The sequence below is a fragment of the Linepithema humile genome, chromosome 3, assembly GCF_040581485.1.
Source record: "Linepithema humile isolate Giens D197 chromosome 3, Lhum_UNIL_v1.0, whole genome shotgun sequence".
NCBI classification, from domain to species: domain Eukaryota; kingdom Metazoa; phylum Arthropoda; class Insecta; order Hymenoptera; family Formicidae; genus Linepithema; species Linepithema humile.
This window is the reverse complement of record NC_090130.1, coordinates 31,263,798-31,284,625: the sequence shown is the minus strand read 5'-3', so window position 1 is coordinate 31,284,625 and position 20,828 is coordinate 31,263,798. Positions and strand designations below refer to the sequence as shown.

General features: G+C 35.2%; 1 protein-coding gene across 1 annotated transcript in view; it reads right to left on the bottom strand.

Annotated features, from left to right (window-relative positions):
* The window catches only part of LOC105670393 (defective proboscis extension response 1), a 293,881-nt gene that overhangs the window by 115,081 nt on the left and 157,972 nt on the right, over nt 1–20,828 (bottom strand). The window contains exon 3 of the mRNA XM_012363900.2: nt 16,226–16,436. Within this exon, the coding sequence (XP_012219323.1) occupies nt 16,226–16,436 (211 nt within the window). The remainder of the gene's footprint in view (nt 1–16,225; nt 16,437–20,828) is intronic.

The window sequence follows — 20,828 nt, the reverse complement described above, 5'->3', positions numbered from 1 at the left end:
ATCAAATATTTTACTTGGTTCCATACAAATATTTTGCGTTTTCTCTCTTTTAAGATTGCTTAGTTTAAATATATTGATCTAAAATGTTTTAATCTGAAGGATATTAGAAAAATGTATTTACACCTACACATATGCATTGTATATCTATTTACATAGAAAACGTTGTGCATAAAATATAAAAATTAGTTGACTATAATATAAAAGATATTTAATAAAAGTTTAACTGGTTAAAATTGCTGTTGTTTATGTAAAAAATCTAATTTATATTAAACTTAATAATAAAAGTTTTGCCAGAAATTGGAATCTACATATTCTTTGGAGAAATTCAAAATCATGCATTAAACGAATCATGATCTTAAGACCATGATCTCTAAGATTAATATGTATTCATATTTATGGCTATTTTTTTTTGTTCTTCCATATTAGGCACGTTTCATACTTCTAAAACACCTCTAAAACGTCGATTCTCGGCCGGTTTATCGGAAATGCGAGAATGCTACCGCAGCAGAAATAATATTGATCCTAGTATTTCACGGTAGGATCTACCGTGAAGGTGGAGCGCTTTCTGCGAGCATCTACGCGAGGTTTCTATTCGTAGGATATTGCAGATATCCTGCGATCATCCACCTACTATGCGCGTCATCTATCCAGCAGAGCGAAGCGTTTTGTCCTCCTACAATGCACACTTCTGGATCTTCCGTTATGCTGCGCTTTTCAGTTATCGTGATGAAATATGCGAATAAGATATACTCTAAAAAAATTAGCGTAAAATTACAACTATTTTACTAGATGGATAATTTGGAGACCAGCTATTGTAAGTTGAAAATTTTCACATAATTTTAAATTTATTCTTTACAGGTAGAATTAATTTCTAGTGTTTTAATAAAGCAAGTTTGATACCGGTAAATTTGCAGTTATCTTATGTATATATTTACTTGTGCAATTTGCTTCATTAGAATACTAAAAATTAATTTTACCCGCATACTAAAAATTAATATACACATAAAAACTTACACGTATCATCGTTGATTTCAAAATTATTCACTATACTAGTTGTAATTTTACATTAACTTTTTACAATGTATATGTGATTACTAAACCATAATAACATAATAATTATAAACACTGACTAGTATGAGAACAGGTGTATTAGAGAAATAAAATAAAAAATTGTTTTATCTATTCTGCAATATAACCATGCATCACAATTATTATAATATTATTACAAATATAAACAAATAAATAAAAAAAATAAAATAAAAAAAAATAAAAATGCTACTGTTTTAGTTAGATTCTAACTAACTGTTAGAAGATAATTTAACTTAAATTTTTGTTTGTAAATATAACGACATAAAAATATTCTCCAATGGAATATTAATATTGAAATAGATATTTATTTAAAAAGAGACTTGTAAACGGCGCTTAATAATGTGATAAATGTAGTCGAGCATAGTGTGTCAAGTGCCTGAGTGCTATAGCTTTTTAACTTATGTTGTTTCTGCGTTACGTTATCGCGCAAACAGTCTCACCCATAACTTCAACGCGATAATTACGTGCCGAAGTGTTTGCCTTTGAAGTAAATATAATTTGACGTTTATTATAATGCAGCCAGCCCGCATTCATTATGGCAACGCTCATTCACCGATATATTTTGACACACATATCAGTCCGTTTATCGTCGCGACCTGATGTGTGGCCATATTTCACTAATAAATTACAAACCTATAGAGCAAAATCATCTCGACAACGGCATAATCCCGTAATAATAACACAATTGTTCGCGATGCTGCTGTATGAAGAGCAATTTACATTTCCTTTCAAATATTCAAAATAACCATTGTAATATAATTGCAATGCGGAACTCGTTTCCTCGCGTTCATACAAAAATAACAATGCTATTTACGGTATAAAAACAACAATTTGCAATTTTATTTGCTTATTGTAAAACTCATTATTTTGAAAGTTGCATTTTAAGTGAACGTGAGATACGCGATCTAATAAGAAAGCAATCTCTGATTGGAGGACAATATTTGTAACGCCAACACTCGCCGAGGTTAATTAGTTATTCGTCATACGTCTTTTAGCGTCGTACGTGACTCGAGTCGCATGTGGCGCGATGCACTTGCGTAAGCCTTCAAAATTAGCGAAGTTCGCGGGGTGCAGCTGGGACGCGCGGAGCGCCCTTCGTTAACGCTGGAGCGTGCAAACTCGAGCGACGCGATTCATTACACGCGTATCGGGGATTACCGGAAATAATCGGACAGCGACCGTTGCAATCGGATTAATCCGCATTGCCGCTGGCGGCAAGCGCGCGCTGACGGTTCGTTACGTCGGCCGGTTCCCGTTTGTTTCGTTTCGTCTTTACCGCCGATTGCGCTCGCTCGACTGCCCGCTGTAATCTTTCCTTTTTAATGAACACGTGTCAGTGCGCGCGACCAGCCAAATTCCATTCATTACGTTGCCTTTGATAGCCGAGGTAGCAGGGATTAAGGGTTTCGAAATTGTTAATTTGATTTTTGTGCAATTTTCTGGCTCGCTATGTGTGTTTGAGTCTTGCGTAAAATTTTTACCTTTGTTTTAATTATTTTAGATTTGCTTGTCTAATACTTTCAGGAAACTTTTACACTGTCACTGCGCGTTTCCACACAAGACTCCGTCAATTTGTATGAGTTTAGGTATTCTACAAATTTAAACATGACTTCTATTCGAATCCACTTTTCGATTTACGCAAATTCTCGATTACTTCTACGTGAACAACGTGAATTTAAATTTTACTCGAGTTCTGTTTTAACTCTATTTACATGCGATTCGTATCCTATTTCAGTTCTATTCGATTCCCATTTAACATTTTCTCAAGTTTCACGAGGACTCAATTTAAATTCTAGTTCAACCTATTAATGTTGCACTTTCTAAATTGAAATATTTGAACAAATTCCAGAATTGTGCCGTTACAAATATTATGGATAACTTCAATGCTAAAATTGCAGAAGAATTTCATCTATTTTAGGAAATTAAACTGACATATTTTAACATATGTCAAAAGCATCGCTAAGCTTGCTGTATGAAACGCGGAATACCATTTGAAAACGCGACATGCGCTTCATTACTATCAGATATCAAGCATTGCAAGAATGGTACACTGATGAGAGATATTTAGTTTCGACATGGATGTGTTAAAGCGAACGAACAATAAATGTGATATCAGCGGCATTTAAAACATTCAAAACGTCCATTCATGGTAATATTCGATTATTATTTTGGTGTCACTCGATCGTGTGTAATATGTAATTTTTCGATAGGTACATGCCAATCGGTTGCGGTGCAACGTGACTCGAGAATAAATCCAATTGTTAAACGTTCGATTGCATTTCATTACACCTATCAGTTGATACTTCTATCAGTAAAAATTTTAATTAAACAATAGCTCTATGTAAAACAATGTCAATTAATCGGCTTTTTTTGCTTTCACATGAATGACAATTATATACAATTATTATCAAAAATAAAAGAAGAAAATTGCTAATGTATTTATATTAAAAATTAAAACTTTATTAATTAGATTCGATATTTTTGCATAATTCATTTCTTAAAGAAAAAAATTGATTACTTCGGCAAAACTGTACTCAAGATTATGAAATATTTACTGAAAATATGGAGTAGGTCAATTGCTTATATGGATTATACATTGGAGCTACGTTTGACTGCGCAGCTGCACGCAAGATTCGTCTGCGATTCAAAGTGTTTGACTTTCGATGCATACGCGATGCACTCTTTACGTTGCATATAAATTCTCGCCTATCCGGCAGCCCCGCACTCGATTGCACGTCGGGATACACGTCTATGCAAATGGGCTGCATTTTTCTAGATATTACGGGTTATAAAGTTTGCAAATGAGTGCAATTTACGATTCCAGTAAAAATGCAATTTATTTGCTATTAAACTAATTGTAAGCTGGATATTAAGCAGTGAGTTTCTGAGGTTGCGTGCTAAGCTATAAATTAATATTATTTAAGTATAAAATTTTATCATCTATTATCTAAATTCGAGAAAAAATTTCGTTAAAATTTCTTCATATTTCTATATCTGACAAATAGAAGAATAAATGCAAACAGCATTTGCTTAAAAAAAATTAAACCTTCCTTTTATTTGTACAAAACTAGAATATGACATGGCGCGTGTAATGTGCGCAATGTTATGTTCTAATTGTAATTAAACAATAGTTTGATGCGTTATAGCAATGCCAATTAAAATTATACAATATTTTATTGCAATATGAGCTCTATTGCGTTATATTACTAATTTTAAAATAATCATAACGCAGAATCTATTTTCTCAATTATAACAATGTATAAATATATACGTAAATACCAATAATTTTTTTATTTATTTGCTTACTTTTATTTGTCAGGTACAGGTTTATATAATGGTGTATTATAACTGAAAACCCATTTTAACTTTAACCAAGTTAAAGAAACATTTTTCCATTTCTCCATTTAGCTCTCAATATTTCCAGCTCATTATCAGAGATAAAATGCGCTGCTTAAAAATGCAAAAGAAATATCCTACTGCAAAATAAGTTTGCTCTTTCACCTACACCAAACGTTTCTCCTTATTGCATACTTAAAGAAAATAATTCGGTTGGGAAACGCTTAAATAATGGTTACTTTACTTCTTCCTTTAAAAGCGGTACTCGGCGCCTTTAGCGACTCTTCAAGCAGTCCTCAGCTGGCGAATAGCCCACTAAACCTACTTCGCTTAAATTCGGAAAAGTATAACGCGCAAAGTTAAATTCCTACAAAGAATGCGGCGAGTGCAATTGGAATTTTTGGAGCAGTTTCGAAATAACATAGCAGAACTGCCTACTACGTATTCAGATTTTTGTAACTGCAGTTATTCCAAGTGCTGCTTCTCAATCGCGAATGCCGTTTGACTCGTGGATATTTGAACCGAGAAGATACCGATTATAAAAGCACGAGTGAAATCGAAAGATGAATCCTGGATGTCAATTCCTATGGAAGTTGGAGCTTATTGCTATCTCTCCGAACAGCGAGAGGATCGCAAAAATTCTCCGCGATCTGCGAGCGACGCGATGACATTTGATCACGACGTTTGGCACACTAAAATTTACTACACGAACTGCTCGTTGGAAAATGGTGCGTAAAACTTTTATACATCTGCGTATCTGCACGCGTCTGTATCTACCCCCCTGAACGGTTTCCATCGTCAACATTCGTCAGAGCGACGATATAAATTCCCCGGGCGATATGCCCGTCAGTAATAACAGAAAAACCTGATAGAAAAATATGATAGCCGTGATATTAATGTAAATCGGGCGCCGAAGAAATTCTTCCCAATTATTGGAAAACTGCAGAAAGCAGTGAAGCATTACAGGGAAAGAGAGAGAGAGAGAGAGAGAGAGAGAGAAAAAAAAAGCGAGAGAGAGCCCCTGATAGCACTTCATCAAACGGATGAGAACAATTTTTTTCCTTCTTTTTCGCGGGAAGAAAACACGTAAGATTACTACGTACCGACTAGGTTTATTTGTAACCGACATCCAACCGAGTGCTAATGAATCGATAATGGTCGCATCGATCGTACAATTCGACGAAATCGATTTCATTCAGAATCGTCGGTCGACGAAAAACGAGTTCCTTTGTATTTCGGCACTCTATCGTTCGTATTGTTTCCCGTATTTCGTGTTTAACCCTTTCGGAATATTGATTGTTAAAAAGCGCACGTCAATTGTATTTTTCTTCAAGTTTTTGTTTTCAGTTTTAGACAATTGATACACACCTAAGACGGTTTAAATTTGCAAATTAACAATAGCAGTTAATTACGTTTTAGTGTATTATCATAAAAAAATCTAAATAAAACCTAAAAATCTCAATAAAAATTTAAATAAAATACACAAAATCTCATTTCTTAATTATTTGATGTAAAATGTTGTAACAAGAATAATAATCAACTTAATTAAGAAAACGTGTTAAATGTTTTCACGTCTAAGGCAACTAAGAGTTTCAATTACGGTGAAATATATTTCATCACTTTTAATTGAAATTGATATTTTAATTGATATTTTACGCGTCCTCTGCTTTGTGTCGTAGGTTAATCCAATATTTATTAAATTTTCGAGAAAACTAGCAGTTTTTCGATGTGTGTCGTGCGCGCGCGTCTAAAATTTATATATAAAATTTATTTAATTTTGCAATATATTTAATTATATAATGCTATATGTAATTCACGATAAAATCGAGTAAAGTTTAATTCAATTTTATGAATTTTAGCAAAGTGTTTATTCGAGTATGTAATTTTGAAGTAGATTTAACGGTATTACTAGAAGTTAAGCTTAATCTGTCAACGTGATAACAACAGTTGGAGAATTGCGAATACTACGCGTTGTAGTGCGTATAAGTATGCGTTTGTTGTTAAATACACAAGTCATTTGTGTCACGAGATCAGTTTACTAAGCTCTTCGTTACTGCAAAATATTTTTTGATTCCATACAAATCCATACAAATATTTCTCTTGGATGAAAAATAAATCTGGAAAGTATAATTTAGAAAGATATGAAAGAAGCTCAAACAAGCATTTCCAGATGTTTAATATCGATTAGCGACATAAACGGAAAAGCAATTAAAAATTCTATAAATTTTGTTCAAAATAAAATAAAATTGGACTTTTATTTAAAAATTTTTTGAGAAAAATTGACAAACCAAACCGATTTAAAACAACAATTTACGAGAAAAATCGCATTTTATTTTAACTAACAAAAACAAAGGTATTGCAAAATAATTGATCATCATTGTTCAACGGTATAAAATCACTACAGCAAATTGTGTACGCATCTAACAAATTTAAAGCTGATTGGTGCCACCATTGATTACAACGAATTACCCACGAACCATGCTTCTAATAAACTCCTCACATGATAGATAGGTGCAAAAAGACTCATTAATTCCTAATGCTAAAGCCGAGAGCTTAATAAGATACCAATAGATCTGCGTTTAATCAGGACGGCTTTAATTACAAGTGTTTAAGAACGCTGGACAGCAGCTCGCGTTTCCTCGATATCATCTATCACAAGTCACCCGTGAAATAATTAGCCATTATTCAATGCTTGTTTTTGAAAACCTTGGGTATTCCAAAGCGATCTCACAAAAGGTTAAGTTGTGTGTAATGCAAGTTTAAAATACTAGAATACTATAATACAATGCATCCGAATATCGTCGCAAGAGGCGTTATTTAAGAACTGGCATTTAATTTCGTGGCACTAACGAGTGCGCTCGATCGCCAAAGTGCGACTGCAACTCTCTTAATTGCAACGGCAGGTAAATACGCCAGCGTAAATTAGGGAGTTTCTGGAAACTTAAAGCGTCGCGGCTGCCGACTAAATTGAGCGATTCAGGATTCTGGAGGGAAATCATCCCGGAGCATTGTGCGATTGCGACAGGAACTGTCAAAGATCCGTAATGACTCGAGCACGGCTATTGATGACTTGTAAAGTGCAGCTCGCGAAATCGCATTTAATCGCCATTAATCCAAATAGAAAAGATTCGCCATTATTCACGATTAACGTTGCGAGTGTGCGTCTTTTCACATAAGTAATTATATTTTGACATTTACGTTTCCAAGAACAACAAGAACTTTGAGATCAATTGCAAATAAACAAAAATATTGCAAAATTAATAATTACAAAAATTAAAAATCATGAATTACATAAACATGTGTGTATATCTTAAATAGTTCTGCAAGATAAATTGGTCAAAACGTAAAAGAAATTAATTCTAAAGAATTCATATTTTTGTAACAAAATATTGCTGTATGTAAAAAACTTTGGTAAAATATATAATGCAGTAAATATCATAAAAAGATCCTTGGTGGTCGTAAAAGGCCCTCTTTTAGGTGATATGGTCCATTTAGCACAATGGCTAAGCCAGTTCTGGCCATGTTGGTTCGTCCGAATCCCGGGGAGACGAATTTGCGAGGAAAGGGGGACTAAAATGGGTCGCTTCGGATGCGGAGAGATATCGCCGCTTATGGATCTGCACATGTATCTTGTGGCGGGACGGAGATAATCTAACTATCATAACGAGATAAACGATCCTGGGAGACCATAATTGCCGTAAGAGTGACAAATACTCGCGTCCTGTTCCCCCTGGAAACTGCATCGCGTCGCGATCGTACGTCGCGCAACGAAAATTGACGGATTTGAAGCCAGGACGTCGTACGCTCTAGTTGGTAGCGTTTGTTAATATTTGGATTCTTCCATTTGTTAATGTTAAGTCATCTGAAGAAACACTAGCTACTTGTCTTTAGCTTTTTTAAAATAAAATACGTTTTCATATAAATGTCATGACATTTCATGACGGTTCATGACATTTATATAAAAACGTATTTTATATCATGACATACTCTCGAAATATTTTCAAAGATTAATTAGTAAAAAAAACCCGCATTCGAATTAAGCACTTAAAATTTACCGTAATATTTTATATCGCGCGATGATCACGTTATTAATATTTTTCATATTACACGATTTGCAGAAATATTTATGTTGAATTTCATTCAACTTTCATAGGAAAAGTTTGGCCAGATGACAAATGTCCGATTTAAATGGAAGCTCCTGCTGAATGATAGTACTCGTACACAATTTTGGAGCTTGGAAGTTATACGAGAAAAAAAACGAAACAAAAACTAAAAAAAAAAAAGCATAAAAGTGATTCGATCCGACATGGACATCCGTATCTACGCCGATTTTGAAGGATCGTATTGTTTCGTACATGATGGCCACGAATTTCGCAATTGATTTGTGGATGCCTGTACAGCGCTACGCTAGGGACGAATGCAGCAGGAAGGAGGGAGAAACCAATTAAGCCGTCAGTGCGTTAACGCGTGTCATTCGCTCCCATATTGTAGCCAAGTGTGACCAATCGTAACTATGAGACTTAATTGCACGAATAATAACAACCATTGTTCTAATAACGCTTTATATTATTTTCCGTCTTCCGTCATTTCCGATCATCGTTCCGCGTCGATTGAGGGACGTATTATTATAAAGGAAGAATGACCGCAATTTTACCTCTGTGGCTTGACGTTGAATAAACAAATATTATTTCATTGCGATATTACCGCATCTCGATGTGTACATGTTTCAAAACGAACATGACGTCGCAATTTAATTAATTTTGAATGCTGTTTATATTTACGTCATCATAAAAGTAAACTTGACAAATCATGAAATTTCTGCAATTGGAAATTATGAATAATTAGTAGATTACGTGATTAAATCGAAATTCGAATAGCGTCACTTAATTCAATATACAAATATCAACGAACACAAATAACTGTGCAAATTGAACTGTGAAGTCAACCATTACATGTAATTTAATGAAACACTCTGTGAAAAGTATAACATTTTGTTAACCTAATTAATTAATCCCCTATTGATAGTATTGATAATTATCCAAATATTGTTTGCAACATGTGCGTTGGGAAAATTATTAAATAAATAAATCTACATTGTACAATTACAACCATTCTATCACATCCTATTCTGAAGCTTTCCTGCCTGACGTTCTTGCCGACGTAACCTCTCTTGAAGTTTTGTACGAATTATTCCGTGGATTCCCGTGAACTCCTTTCACAACGCGGACGCCTTTGCATCTTGACATAAAGGCTTTCCTCGCCTCGCGTAAGATGAAATATTTTGGCTTACGTAAACGCGAGGGCCTGCCTGCGAAACACGCGGTTATTATGCACGAAGAAGCAAGAGCTGGGAAGTGAGGGATGCAATGGCGTACGAATATTACAACGATAATGAAAACATCAGGGAGTAATTATTTCTGCACGTCATACTCTCTTCCGGTTATCAGCAACTGTGCATGCGCATCTGTATGTGTACGGTATGCATGTTAAATATATACATATTTCACGGGAAAATGGTGGATTCTTCAGCGAATTTGCAGTCGCTTTTCCACGATAAAAAGATAATGGAACATTTTGTCATATAATATTTTTAATTTCGCACTAAATCTCAAAAAAGTTAGATAGATTAAGCATTAACGAGAAACTAATGGTATAACAAGCTAATACAAAGTAGGTATTAATGAAAAATTTTATTTTTAATTAATTTTATAATTACACTAAGTAATTTTCAAATTAGATTAAAGAAAAAATCTAATTCTCGTAAACTGATGATCAAAATAATGTTAGTGACTGAAAAGTTCTGATACACGAGCGATCAGTCCATCTTAATTAAGGAAAAATTAATTTCGTTAAAGTTCGTCAAGGAATTTATTATTAAAATATTTCACGGTGCCGGTGAAACACACCCTATACACAGATTGTTGCAAAAAAAAAGTATAAACTCTGTAGCACGCTCTTATCCAGCGTGGAATTTGCATTCCATCCTCTCGAGAGAAATTTAAATGGACGCTTAATTAGTGAGCTATTTAAGATCAAATGTTAAAAAGCTTTAAGAAATAAAAGTTTACTTATGTAAGCAAACTAAATTAATCGTATTAAAAATCCTTTTAGGAAAACTATGTTATTAACAAATGTAAATATAATTAAATTTTTGGTGAACAATTCAACTGCAAATTCTTTCAAAAATAAAAATCTATTAAAATATTTGAGAACATTAGTTGTATTATATAGAATCGATATATCCCGCTTTTATCTCATTTTAAAGTTATGCAATAATTTATTCTTTAGAATATTCATGTGTGTTCGCGTGTAAGTGTATTAATTATTTATTAATAAAAGTGTTAAAGTGCATTTAACTTTCAAATAATGTTTGAAAACAAAAACTTTTTAATAAACTGCATTTTCCAAGTGCTGCTTTTTAGAAATGTTGCTTATTAAAACCACAAGAAGCGTGTACAAGTATACGCACATATTAAGCTGAAGATTCACCGCCGCCCTTTTGAGGAAAGAATTCCAGGCGCTCTTACGAAGATTGAATTAAATTTCATCTTCCGCGCGTTTCGCGTAATTTAAAATCACTGTCCAGCGGCGGCGGCGGCGGCGGCGGCCATAACGCCGACTGTTCGCGGTCTTATTTATGATTGCGCCGTGCCTGGCATTCTCGTCTCGGTAAAGAATGACTTATATCCCTCTTAATTAAAAGTCTGATTAAAGTGAATCCCTGCGGCGGGACTTACAGATCAAAACTGGGACCGTGTAGTCTCTCTCATGTATTTCCTCATCAGATATGTCTTTCTTTCATAATTACTTTTATAATTCTGAAATTTAAACTCACTATTTTTTTTATGTAAACTCATATCAATGTTACAGAAACTATCTTTAAAAGGTATATTTTATTAAAAATACTTGTTTTCCTCCGATCCCCAGAAAAATCACAATGTTTGAATAATGCCGTTTTCGAAATAAGATACGTAAGAGTTTGAAACATCATTTAAAATATATGTAACCATCAGTCGCTATATTGTTTATACTTTTATATATCTTTCTAGTTGGTAAGACGTATCTCCGTATACGCGCGCGCGATTGTACTATTTTATTCATATCTTTATGCCTTTCGCCGCACCGATATTCGCCAGTATGCCGGTGCTGACATAGCCATTTCGCTGAATGAAACATCGCGTCAACAAGGCTTCTGGAATCGCTAACATAGAATCATAATACATAATGCAATATAGGATTTTATAAAAGTCACAATCGTCGCGGCGCGAGAAAATAAAACCTGGGACATGCTTTATAATGCATACTAACTGCGCTAACGTGTAATGATAAATATTCTTCTCTACCGTCTCGACACGGCGACATGAAAACGTATTTCGCGAAAATAAGATTTCAGGATGATTAATTTTGCAATTTCTCGTTTAAAGTAGTATCGAGTTTTACCTATTTCTGAAAAAAAATATATATATGTATATATCAATGCGTTTTGTCAGTATTTGATAAACGTAATCGTTATATTTATTAGATTCAATAATGACCATATTTGTTTACGTAACTGGATAGAAGTGGTATAAAAATATATGCATGTTTTTTTGCCATTTGCTTTTCGCTAAAAAAAGATGATGGATTTTTGTCATCATCGATAATGAGATGATAATGAGATATGGATGAGATAGGTCGATAATTGGCAGGGTACATCAATGTTTACCATGCTCCGTCGTTACGGAGCTTTATCGCTGACGCCATCGTTGCCTCGCAAATCCTTGCCGACCAATTATCATTTTCACTCCCTCGTCGGATTCGCGATTACGTCCACTGCACGACCAGAGTGCATTCATTAACGCGCCATCACTGAGCAACCAGTGTGGATTCTATTATACTATATCGTAAACTAGAGTAGCTTTGAACTGCAGTGTCGTTCCACATTTAGTGTTAAATGATCGGATTTGCAGAGTTAATGTATATCATATGAATGTTTCGATATAAAATGAGAGCCGCGTCGAATGTACACTGATATAACGCGAGAGTTTGTAGCTTAACCATTCCGCGATCACGTTTTAAAATGTGTATGTAGGGCGTTTGCATTAAATCGAGCGCACATTTGCCAAACGCGCATTCGATAGTTAAGTAGAATTTAATTCCGTTTTAAGCAGCAATTACGACTAATTAGCTTGTTGACACTGCATGTTTCCATATTACAGATATTTCATATCACTCTTCGTAACAAGTTACGCATAACCCATGTTTATTATTATGAAACTTAATAATGAAATAAGCACGGTGATTAAATTTGTCCAATAGTGACGAAACAGCATTACGCTTCCCGCGCTCAAAATTTTACCGCCGGAATGAACCACGTAATCCGAAAAAATCCTCTAAACCAAGATAATCGTGCGAGAGCTCGTGTAAGGCCGGCCGACTGCTACGAATACGAGAAATGGGTTCAAATTTATTTTGACAGCGGCAGAGCGAGACGCTTAACAAACGCATGGATGGCAAAAAATGCATTAGCGGTTAATACGGATGTATTTACGCCGCATGGCTTGGCGAAAACATGTGGAGGCGGAAAAAAAATGCTGACTCAAGAATACATATATATGTATGTGCCGGAGCGATGAGATCCACGGGGTTCCGCCCGTTGGCGGAATTTTATTATCTTTGCGAATTTCAGAACGTGAATTATTCTCCTCAGGACACGTTTCGACTTGAAAAACGGGAACGGAAATTACGAGGCGTTTCGTGCCAAATTTCTCGTATATCGCGCTCGCGATTTCGAATAAATTACTTTCAACGTCTCTCGCGATTAACTATAAAGATGAAGCTCGAATAAATGTGTAATTGCGTTCGAATAATATTTATTATTAAACTGCTAATATTGATTTTCGCATCTTCAACAGCTTTCCGGTGGAAATTACTTTTTGTCATTCTTTTATCTGTCATTTCTTTTAAATAATTTTTCTAATATGCAAGCGTGATATTTTATTGAAGTAGTTACGTAACATACTGCCTTTCATCAATTTACTTCACTTTTCTTAGCTCATTCAATCGATCGTCGTCCGGTTATCTTTACGCAAGACCTATCAGGAACGTGCAGCCTTTTCGCTTTCTTTACCAACCCTCATACTTACTTCGTGCCCAATGGGAGTTTTCGATCCACAACCGAAGGGACTTTCGCGTTTCCAGCTTTTTGCAGAGCGGATTTGTAAAATTGATCTCGCCGTCGACTTCATGTTTTACGATTTTACGGACGAGAGAGCGCGCGAAAGAAAGACGATTTATTTCGCGCCTACTTTCCCTCCCGTCTCCGGGCATAAACGTTCCGGACGGAGTGGATGCACCTGCATCGATGCGCTCGTAGCGCATAAAAAGGGGAGAATAAGAATGGGAGGTGGGTTGAGAAGGACTCGGTTCGCGTCGACGTGTTTCCTCCAAGCCGCTTATCGAGCACGCCAGTGCTCTTACGTTCTCCACCCTTGCGCTTCGTGTACTCCTTTCCCCATCCCCCAGCCTGCCGCTTGTTTTTCTCTCTGGTCTTGTGCAGATTTCAACATCGACGTTTGTCTCCGCGATCCTACATTCACGAATGGAAATGGATAATTCCATGCTGTTTTTCTCTATCGCGCGAGCATACGACAAAGGTGGAAATCTGCATCAAAGCAGAAAAAATAAATTTTTTTTTTGCCACTCGTCCCTCTCCTTTCACAATCCATAAACTATTTTCCTATGCCATCTCGTCTCTCTACTACACTTCCGGTAGAATTTCGTTACTTTTTTATCGGCATTTCACATCTTTGAAGAGAAAAAATTAAAAAGTTTTTCTTAAACGTACACTTTGACTGGTCCTCGCATATTAAAGTAACGATTCAAAGATCTAGAAATTAAAAAATCTGCAATCTAAAAGTGCTCAGCTTTAAATCTTGCAATCTAAGATTTTCAGAATCAAGCAATTCCACGAGTCAAAAGTCCAATATTCTAACAGCTTGGAAATGCACGAGAGTCCAAAAGTCTTAAGAATTCCAGAATTTAAAAAATTCAAAGTACAAAGACTTAAAAATTTCTGCACTTTAAAAGTTAGATTTAAAATTTTTGCAAGAGATGCAAAAAAGTCTTACAAGTATTTTTATTCGTGTAATGCATCAAATCCGTACATAAAATAATTTTGTTCTCTCGCAAGTATCTATTTATTGCGGTAAAGAATGCAAACGACGAAAGCCATAAGATCATATGTGGCGAACACCGCGAGTAACGCAATTAATTTCGCATAGTAAACGAGGCAACAGTTATACCAATTTTCGGCGAATCGGGCGAATAGTTATTACAATTGTTTCGAGCTTGCAGCACAGATCACAGAATTATAGCAACAAACAAGTTTAGTTCTCGGCGCGATATTTATGCCAATATGAAATTCTTCCGGATTGCATTCACAAAGTTACGTTGTTTATAGTGCATCTTAGCTACGACTTTCGATGCAAAAAAACTCGTCCAACCCCCCTTCCGTCCTCATTGCTTTTTATTCGGTCGACGACAGTCGCAAACGGGAGAAACGGAAGTCGTGCGTTATCGTTGTCGTTTTCCCTAATGTTCTCAGAAAACTGCTGAAAGATTCACGAACGTAAAAAAGGATTGCGGGGACTTCGCTTAACTAAATCTTACGGCGTGTTTGCTTTCAACTTTAAAGAAGACACGAATAGTGCCTCACAGTGTATCTTGCCGCAGCCAAGAGAATTGCGTTTTTATTCGTTGTTTGCGAAGACGGGCCGCGCTATAAACATGACCGACATTTATTGCGCGTTTATTCGATGAATAAATTAGCGAATCAACACATTCTACGTATATAAATTTATAAAAGGTTAACTGTTTTCCCGCGAGAAAACGTACACCTGCATCGTAAAATTATTGTGCAATAAACTGTTAAACATATACTTTATACACCGGGGATGCAAAATGATACTTGATGATACGTTTGTATATGTATGAATATATAATTGTACGTGTCATCGCCAACTGCATCGTGCAATCGGCATTTGTGATGGAATCGAGATCGATTTTCACACTCGATGAAGTTATAGAGAAATTTCCGTATCGTCATTCAATAATTTATTATTTATTGCTATTAATGCATTAATAATTACGTCGAAAATAATATTAAAATGCTACATGCACGTAGAATATTATGAACTGATGAAATAATATTCTTTAGATGAATGTCAGTGTGACATATATGTATCAAATAAAATAATGTTTAAAATAAAGTAGTAAATTTTTACTAAAAAATATTAAGATAATATTGATTTATAATATATTTATATATCGATGTTATTTAAATACGCGTAAATATAAGTCAATATTAATTTATTTTGTAATGAATTCCGCTTTATTTAAAGTCGTAAACTATTCTATTATTGTTATTAGAAAAATTGATCAAATAATTGAAAATTTATATAAATAATTCAATTGAAAATCTAGTGTCAATAAACAATTTCTTTTTATATATTCGTTAGACATCACTATGACATTCGCAATAGTGATAGTTGCAGTTCACTGATCCTCAATGTGGATGAGGATTTCGCAACGCGACGCGACATCGAGAGGATAATCTGGCGACCGAGCACTTAAGCGTTTAAACTTTTAACCCCTTCGATCCCCGCAGCCGGCTCGCGTCGCAAACAATCTTTTTTGCGAGACAATAGCCGATCGACGGTCGTCTGCCTCTCAATCGAGCAAAGACCTCGGGAAGAAGCAACGCCGGGTCTGCGATTTATGTAATCGGGCCAGATATGTAAATAATGCATGCAACACTCACCGACCACGTTGAGGCTATAGTTGAGCGACATCTTCGGTTCGGTGCTGACCTGGCACTCGTACACGCCGGAATCACGCTCCTGCGGCGACTTGATCTGCAACGTCCAATTCTCCGACTTGTCCGTATGGATCACTTGGAACCTCAGGTCCGACGTGTACATGATACGACCGGCACTCAGGATATGCATATCCCGCTTACGCATCCAGGACACCTGCAACATAAACGAGATATCTGTAGTCGTAGTTCGCTGCAGATGATCGTAGAGTGGCATTTTACTTGTTTAATCGGCATCTAGTATATTCGTTTTAATATTAAAAAGTTCGATAGTGATTCAAAAATTTAAATTTTTTTCTACATTATTAATATAATATTTTATACATATATTGTATCTAAATTTTTTTCTAAAGAAAAATATTTAAACTTATAATTTTTTCTCTTTATTAGTACTGTTTTCATAATATTATTTCTATAAAAAAAATGCATTTTAATATACTAGAATAATTATTAGGCAAAATTACATTCTGTTCATTAAATTCGAAACTAGACTGTCATCATGTAATTAAAACGCTGGATCATAATTAGCTAAATTTAACTAATTAAACTTTTAATCGCAAAGAGATTCAAATTCAGAGGCTTGTTATAAATGTTTAGAACCGGAAGTTGTTTAGCGCCGGCGCTGCTACAATACTGGCCCAGGGTGCCTGCAACGTCTTGGTCGTGTTAGAACAAAGACCACGGAAAGCAGCACCCACGGCATCGTAAATTCCCGGTCGGTCGACGTGCGTGTCGCAAACGATCTCTATAGTCTCTCATTGTTTTGCGCGCGAACATGTCTGCCGGCTATTTAATGCGCCGTCAGAGTTCCGGGGCGTAATTTCCGAGCGCGCGCCTTGAAAACGGCAGCCAAACACAATTATCAGGTCTTTCCACTCCTAAAGTCTTTTCCGTGCACTGTGGTTTAAGTTTTTTTTTACCCCGGAAGTTGCATCAAACTCAAATAAATTAGCCCACGTGCAGACAAGCACGATTTAAGTACAGATTCGTGATTTCTTTTAAAAAAAGAATGTCTTTAAGAAAAGTATCCAATTTGTGTTATTTTTCTTTTCAATGTATGTCAAATTCTTAATTCGTCTGATAAAGCAATAAAACAAATACCTGTAATATTATATTTTTACATATTTTTATATCGACAAAAAATGTTAAATTCCACATAAGATTATGGTTCACTAAAATAAATGTAAAAAAAAAAAAAAAAACGTTTATATTTCGCATTATTGTAATTAAAACTCGACATCATAAAAGATTATGGAACATAATATTTTAATGTGTTAAACAATCTTTTAATTTATCAATCTAAACTTCTAAAAGTTTCGTAGTTTATTAGATATAATTCATGTTGCTTTTATTGCTGCATAGATGTTAAAGAGACAACTTTGAATAATGTTCGATACATCCATTAAACCAGAGCGAAAGGTAGGAAGTTCGATTTAGGTAAGCGGCTTAGCCTACGCATATCACGGCGGTGCGCGATGCACTCGCATGATTGGATGACACCTTTGCGAGTAAACGCGAGGGAATAATTCGCGCAACGTGCTGCTGAATCGGAGGTCAGCCACTAGCAATAGCGATTTAACCCCGCGGGGTAATGCCGCATCAAGCGGATTGATTGTCTCCCATCTCGCGACGATCATCATTGGTCAACCATGAATTTCATTTTGCAAATTGAGTTTCCTGCCCAAGGTAGCCGCCAGGAGAGAACTGAGCATTCAGCGTTAAAAGCATTAATGCACAACAGTCATCGATGCTATAAAAACAATCGATTTTTGATGAACCATTGATGGAGATTGATTATTCTGTTACGTTCTAATCGATATCGCATTAACATTACCAATAGTGTTCCAAATACGTGCCAAATATGTTTTAACCATTTTGTAATTCTGCATATGTCGAGTTACACGTCATTGAGATACTACTTTTTTTTATAAACAATATAATCAATTTTCGATGAGAATTATGTATCAAGTATGACGACAATTATGCATTTGTATATAAATTGATATTTCTCACAGTTTACTACCATTAAATATGGCTTACTTGTATTTTATAATGTTTATTAATATTTATCTTTTTCGCGCGAAACACACAGTGGATTCTCACCTTTTAATCTTACAATCAATCAAGATTTTAATAACAATTTTTGTAAACGTTTTTGTACACAATCGTTAAACGTAATTAATAGATTTACTAATTCTAAATTGTTAATAGATTTAATTACATTTTGTTTTGCAGCATATAATGAAATATTGTGTACGATGATAATTATTATAATAATTATGAAATACGTCTGTAGAGATACGACATTGTGCATTGTGATCCTATAGTAGAGAGATAGCAAAGAGATATTTATTATGATCTAATTTAATTGATGTTTGTATTATGGTGAATCATTATTACGTAACAGTATTATCATCCGTTAGTTGTACATTATCGATTAATCGTTTACTAGAATGCTTATTATATTGCCTGTTAGGCATTAGCAATTCACAGTACAATCATTTGCATCAAAGGTAAAATCGAATGCGTATCACGAACTGTCTAATGCAAACATATGGAAGCAAATTTGATCGATGAATTTATTTTCTGCACGAATATAAATATACGTGCTGCAGACAGTTTAAAAAACTTCACATATTAATATTTATCGAATTAATATTATTTTACTCAACAGATTCGCGTATTTTTTTCTTCCTCTTCTTTCGTGCTTCTCTTTTTTCTTTCCGTCTATTCTATGAATTTAACCGTTAATAAAATGCATTTCATGTATTCTCTCGGATACATTTTTTAATTACGTTAATTTGATGAATTTTTTGCATCCATTACAATCGCGCCGATTAAAATTTGTTGCACTTTATTTCTACTGTTGATAAGAGTCGGTATACATATAAACGCACAAGTATAATATACTGTATTAGATATTACACTTTCTAAATACTTTATGCTTGTAATATTTTTTCTCCTGTCAGAAAAATCTGCCATTAACTTATAATATATATCATTGTATGTATTCGAACAATGTCTTTTTAAATATAAATATTTTGTAGACTACAAAAATGAACAGTTGCGTGTGTGTGTGTATGTGTATGTATGTGGTATCCATGTATTTCATACAGAATGTAGTAATCGTGCTCATAATTTTTGACTTGTTTACCAAATGTGTCTATTATCGAACACCTTATACAGACTCGAGTTCGATAATCGAAGGTTAAGTGACGTCGCATATTATACGATGTGGCACGTTCATCATTTTTTCATACGACCCTGAACGCAAGATAACGCGTGATATTTTAGTCGATTATGAGAATGGGAGAGAGAGAGAGAAAGCGCGGAGTATGGGAGCCGTCGCACATCGTTAGCCACGTAAAACCGGCAAATTCGCCGTATACCGGCTCAATGTACACGATTTACAGCGAGACGACGGCACCACATCTGCATGCGCTTCATTATTTATGAGGCTGCTGAAACGGCCCGATCGGCGCTCATTGGGAATTGACGGGTATCGATTTCGCTTGTCGCGAGTCCGCGCGATGTTACACGCCGATCCGAATGATGGATGTTCGTTCCGTTGGCGACGCGACGAGATGAAAAACGATGTCTGAGAACCGCGAAGACAAGGACGGCGAAATGGTAAAAAGCCATTCTTAGTCGACGTTACAGCATAGATATCCTCTACACTTGAATATTATATACTGAATAAAATTTATATATATTCTATACGCACATATATTTATTGCAGTAGGTATATGTATATATACAATGTTTATAGAAAAATCGACACCCCGATAAATTAATTCCAGATCTGACACATTGGGCTTTACAGAATATTAGGCTGTAACATTTAAAACAGATTTTTTTAAATAAACATATCTCTCTCTCTCTCTCTCTCTCTCTCTCTCATACTGTGATATTCTTATCACTTTTTTATCTCCTCATCTAGAAGATTAGGTAGGAAAGCTTGCTTTGAGATGCGTTAATTTTTTTGATAAAATGTACTATGTTAGACGATTAAGAATATTTGTGTTAATCTTTAAATAACGTGAAAAATTTTAGATTGGAAGAAATTTACTCAACTAATTTTTGCAAGTTCCGAGCAAAATGTTTAGCAAATTACTTTGCGCGGTAATTTGTTAAACCGACTTACATCGTTCAAATATCTTTGACGACGGGAAGACGATCCGCTCCTTATACAATTATTCGACTTCGTGTCTCAGACCGGCTTTCATGCTACGCTCGTCGAATCCGTTGCGAAGTAACTCCTGTGGATTACTTAGACAGTTGTCGGAATAAACGGGCGATATTCGGACGTAGTAGCTTTCCGCAAATATCTCGCGTGTGAACAATGGTCACGATGCTCTGCCGAAAGGGAATTGTTCGCCGGAAACTAATGCTCCGGTCGCCAATCCCGAAATTCCGTACGTATTCAATCTACATCGATGCACGCTGGCTGCTTAGTACAAAATGCACGTGTTTCGGTACATTTGAATGAATCGCGTTGACTTGTTACGCGTCCGATTATCTACTTTTAATTATTCCATTTTTATCGTTT